Raw genomic sequence first — 5,101 nt, 5'->3', positions numbered from 1 at the left:
TTTTTCCCCCTCTCAAATGAGGTTCTCTTCTCCTTTTTATATCTCATTGTTGAGGGAGCCACAACTTTTCCTTTCATGTCTTTTGACTTTTCATTAACTTAATTAATTTTTAATTAATAATATTTAATTATATTATTTTATATTTTAATTTAATTTTTAATGATTTAATTTTATTATTATCATTTATTTTTAAATTCTATTTCAAAGTGGGGACATTACTCTAATCAAGATTCAAGTGTAATATCCCTCTTACATGCTATTATATGCCATCCATATTGACCTTACACACACCATAATATGTTGACACATGGCCAAACCATTCCACTTCAAAGTGGGACACTTATATCCTCACGTGAGGTCAAAATACCTCTATAGAGAATACTATACCATCACGTGAGGTCAAAATACCTCTATAGAGAATACTATACCATCTCCAGGTTGGATGCCAACTCTCGCACAACAAGATAACATACATAAAAGACACAAAAAGAAAGAAGTAAAGGGGTAATAATCAATAAGCTATAACCTATACATGATTAACTTGGACCACATCAAAGTTCTTTTTCAATCTAAAAAACAGAACGCAAGACAGAAATTATGTCTATCTTTGGACTGAAGTGGTCAATCCCCAGAAGGCCTTTCAATTGCTAAAGGGACGCTACAACTGCTGCTGCACCTGCCATGAATCCCACCAGAGTTGCTCAGAACAAAAAGTCAACAATGAATCCCAGCCTGCTTTAACATATAAATGTGTAAATAATAACAATGATTAAGTCTATATGAAGAAAGGATGTGGATCAGTCACCTGAGAATCACCACAAAAGCCTGAAAAATGCCAGCAAAAAATGTTACAGTGAATGCAAGCTTCAGATACAATTTAGGCTGTGTGATTGGAGAAACTTGCTCTCTGAGCATGGCTCCAAACAGCAAAGATGCAATAGAAACAAGCCCAACTCCAAAACATCTAGAGATTTAAAATAGTGCATAGAATCTGGCTGGGACAAAGCATGAATCTGCCAAAACAATCAAATTATTCCATGATGAATACAAATATCCTGTAGACTCATCAAGGACTAGTTCATAGCTCACAGCATAAAATACCCATATAAACCTATGATCAGAGCTAAAGTAGCCAACTTGGCATAGCTCGTACCCTTTATACATTACATTCATTGTATTAGCTTTTAAAGCAACAATTTACATGATAAGGCACAGAAAAACACTAGTGAATCGCTGATGTAATTTACCTGAGGAATAGCAAGGTTTAATTCACAACATTCCTCAATGACAGCAAGGGCTACAACCAGCTTTATATTGCACTCTGCCATCAGTGCAATGCTTTGAGGAGTGCAGAACCTTTGATCCTTATTAACGGATCTTCAGAAAGTCTATGTTCATTGTTAGATTGTGCAACTATATTTATGGTTAGATTGTGTAGTTTCCTGTTTGGTATATTTCAGTTTCATTCAAGCTGAAACCCGAATAATGATTGGTTGAAACCACAGGGATTAACACCTGTTAAAAACTACCTTGGAGCAATACTTCCTTCCCTTTGCAGGAACTAAAAATAGACATCTGAAGACTTATTAGAAATCCTTAACCATAAATTATACAAAGTAGATTGGACAAATATAATTTTGCAAAAAAAATTAATCCAAACAAAAGACCATAAAAATAACAAACGTAGGAGCTTTAAATTCAAGAGACGCTTTGCTTATCCTATTCAAGCAGTGAATCGATTGTAAATCTCTCTCATACTCCCTGCTGCCCTAAGCAGCTTACCATTTCCTCCAAGTTTCTCACTCCTTGTGTGTTTCCTGTTTTTTGGCTGCCTCCTCCAGCTTTTCACTCGAGATATGTATAGGTTTCCAGAAAGACAATTCATGTCATGACCACTGCATGGTTTTATTGGCTTAGGCAAATACACCGTCAGTACAACTAAGTAATGACACATACCATACAAAATGAAGAGTTTAAAGAGCTGGTATGTTGTGGGCTGTTTAGTTTCAACCATACAACATGGTCTACCGTTCCCAAACAGAGATAAACACATTTTAAGAAAATAAAAATAAAACTTGATTCCTGATTTACCGTTGCAAGTCTGATACCATGCACCTTGTTATAGTGCATACCTGTCTTTATAGGTTGCTTCATTTAGCATCGCCAATAATCTCCACTTGAACATTTTCCATGTTTGAAATGACGGAAGCGGTTTGCATCTCTCACAATAATTTGTCTATCAACAATTTTGGAGAAACTTAGTTACAGTGTGGCATTTCCCACATACTCAGAGGTTCTTGACAATTGTAATAATTGTTCCAGTAGACGTGTTTAACAATCCGAGTGCAATTGCCAACCTCTCGCTACGGTGGCCAAGAAATAATTCCTTCTTCTCCTCCACATCATTCAATGAAGTTTTTTTAATGTGGAATATATCCTGCTGCTTTCATGTCCCAAGACAAGTTATCCAATGTTGAATAGATATCTGGTGTTTGTAGGTGTGATTTGTCTCCTACACAAAAAACATGTACCAATTTATGCACTTGAATCCAACTGCATCCAGGTATCTTTCTAATTCCTCTATCTTTCATCAATTTCCTTACAACTCGAGCGTTACTCCACCTACCCACTTCTGCATAAGCGTTTGACAAAAGAACATAAGGCGCAGCAGTTTTAGGATCCAACTCAAAAATGAATGTTGCCACAAATTCTCCTAGCCCTATATCCTTGTGAGATCTACAAGCACCAAGCAAGCACATCCACACAAGCACATCGGGTTTTATTGGCATTTTGATAATAAAGTTTAAGCCTTCCTCAAGATAGCCAGCACGGCCAAGGTGGTCAACAATGCATACATAATGATCCGTTGTAGGAATAATACCATAAGAAGCGCTCATGCCATTGAAATATTTGCATCCCTCGTCCACTAGACCTGCATGGCTGCATGCAAACAAAACACATACCAAGCTTACATAGTTGGGTTTGGCTCCAGAATGCTTCATTAGTTCGAAGAGTTCTAAGGCATCCTACAAAAACCATGCATTGCGTACCCTGCAATCATCGCAGTCCATGAGATGACATCTGGATGATGCATTTTATTAAACAAATTGCGCGCCTTATCTGTGCTTCCACATTTCGCATGCATGTCGACTAGCATTTGCAACTACAACAACTGACAAAAATCCATTATCAACTATTTTTTGATGGATCTCCATACCATGCTCCAAAGCTCCAAGTTTTGCATAAGCTGAGAGGATGCTCGTAAGGGTTGTTGGGTTTGGCTCTACACCTACCAAGAGCATTTGCTTAAAATTCTCCGAGGCCTCTTCAACAAGTCCATTTTGTACATATCCTGCGATAGTTGCATTCCATGAGGCCACGTTTCTTTCAGGCATTTCTTTGAAAAGCCTTAAGAGCCTCGTCCAGAACACCATTGTGCACATATCCTGCAAGCATTGCATTCCAAGAGACCACATTTTGCTGAGACATTTTGTCAAACAATTCTCGCGCCTTTTGTATGTTTCCACATTTTGCATACATATCTACAAGGGCAGTCACGACTTCCACATCTGAAAAAAATCCGTGCTCAATTATCCTTTCATGGATTTCCATACCCTGCTCCAGAGCTCCCATTTTGGCACACGCGGGAAGGATGCTGGCAAAGGTTGCAGAGCTGGGTATCATACCGAACAATTGCATTTTCTTAAAAAGAACTAAAGCTTTTTCAACAAACCCATATTGTGCACATCCGGCTGTAATTGTAGTCCATGTCACAATGTTCGGGTGAGGTATTTCTTCCAAAAACCTTAAAGCCTCATCAAGGGCACCATTATGGGCACAACCAGCAATAATTGCATTGAATGAAATTGCATCACGTTGAGGCATTTTCTCAAACAATTTGAGTGCTTTTTCTATGCTTTCACATTTTGCATACATGTCTATTAAAGCATTCGCAACAACAACACCTGACCAAAATCCATCTTCAATTATTTTTCGATGGATTTCCTTACCCTGTTCCAAATATCCAACTTTCGCACAAGCTGGTTTTATGCTGGCAAAGGAGTAAGAGTCGGGTTCTACCCCTGCAACCTGAGTTTTCTTTAAAAACCTCCAGAGCTTCTTCAACAAGCCCAGTTTGTGTATAACCTACAATTATTGCATTCAAAGACACCACATTTCGTTCAGGCATTTTGTCAAACAGTTCACGCGCCTTGTATATCATTCCACATTTTGCATACATGTCTATCAGAGCAGTCACAAGTACAACATCTGAGAAAAACCCACTTTCTATTATCCTTAAATGGATCTCCAAACCCAATTCCAAAGCTCCCATCTAAGCGCAGGCTGGAAGAACAGTGGCAAAGGTGAAGTTATTAGGGTGGATGTTTGTTCCTTACATTTGGTGAAACAATGTCAATGCCTGTTGAGGAAAGCCATGTCTTCTGTAAGCTGCAATTATGGTATTCCATGAGGAGACATTGGGCTCATTTATGTTCTCGAAAACATTGCAAGCATCCTTCAACCTTTCGCACTTGTCATACGTATTGATAAGCTTATTCTGTAAAGAAGTATGTCTGGCAAATTTGAAACCCCTTTCAGTGATGTGAGAGTGAATGAGCTTTGCTTCTGGTAGAGCATTTTAGGAAATACAGATCTGCAATAGTTGAAGATAAGTGGAATAATCTACAGGATGATTAATTGCAGTAAGCAGAATATGTATTGCCTCTTTCAAGCGGCCCACACTACAGAGTGTTCTGAGATGGGCAATAGATGGCATTGAATGACCAAAGCATCGAGGGTGATTACTGTTAAAGCATATGCAACATCGTTTGCGTCTCCTGAATTCTCAAACGTGGTATATGAATCAACCCCATCGCGTTTTTAGTTTTTAGTCCAAATGAATTAGGGCAGGTTCTCATGGGGTTCTCAAACGATAGAATGAAAACCAACCATTTGACATGTAGATGTCTAGAGCCCCTGATCAAAGATAAGAACTTTCTTTATTTTGTCTCAATTTGTTTTTATAAGGACTAAACCTCAACCCCATACAAGAGAGCAAGTGTGATTAAATTATAAAATTTAAAATTTTATCCAAATATCT

The 5,101-nt window shown here is 38.1% G+C and overlaps 1 protein-coding gene across 1 annotated transcript; it reads right to left on the bottom strand.

Annotated features, from left to right (window-relative positions):
- Window positions 1-250: 250 nt before the first annotated feature.
- LOC131077925 (pentatricopeptide repeat-containing protein At1g08070, chloroplastic) lies at window positions 251-4,777 on the bottom strand. The gene is made up of 5 exons (XM_059211488.1): window positions 4,688-4,777; window positions 4,398-4,558; window positions 4,239-4,344; window positions 806-4,146; window positions 251-676 (listed from the first exon to the last, which is right to left on the bottom strand). The coding sequence occupies exons 1-4, from the start codon at window positions 4,775-4,777 to the stop codon at window positions 3,388-3,390; spliced, it is 1,116 nt and encodes a 371-aa protein (XP_059067471.1). The 3' UTR covers window positions 251-676; window positions 806-3,387.
- Window positions 4,778-5,101: the final 324 nt, after the last annotated feature.

This window comes from Cryptomeria japonica, chromosome 9 (assembly GCF_030272615.1).
Source record: "Cryptomeria japonica chromosome 9, Sugi_1.0, whole genome shotgun sequence".
Lineage (NCBI taxonomy): Eukaryota > Viridiplantae > Streptophyta > Pinopsida > Cupressales > Cupressaceae > Cryptomeria > Cryptomeria japonica.
The sequence above is the reverse complement of the archived record's forward strand: the minus strand, read 5'-3'. Positions and strand labels throughout refer to the sequence as shown.

Bases quoted from the DNA above. Each gene is read 5' to 3' on its own strand.
- LOC131077925 (XM_059211488.1), bottom strand. From the start codon at position 4,777: ATGCCATCTATTGCCCATCTCAGAACACTCTGTAGTGTGGGCCGCTTG. The intron at 4,559-4,687 runs GTAGATTATTCC...ACTTCTTTACAG, and splicing joins TTACTGCAATTAATCATCCT to AATAAGCTTATCAATACGTA. The intron at 4,147-4,238 runs GTATGCAAAATG...CAATAATTGTAG, and splicing joins GTGACTGCTCTGATAGACAT to GTTATACACAAACTGGGCTT.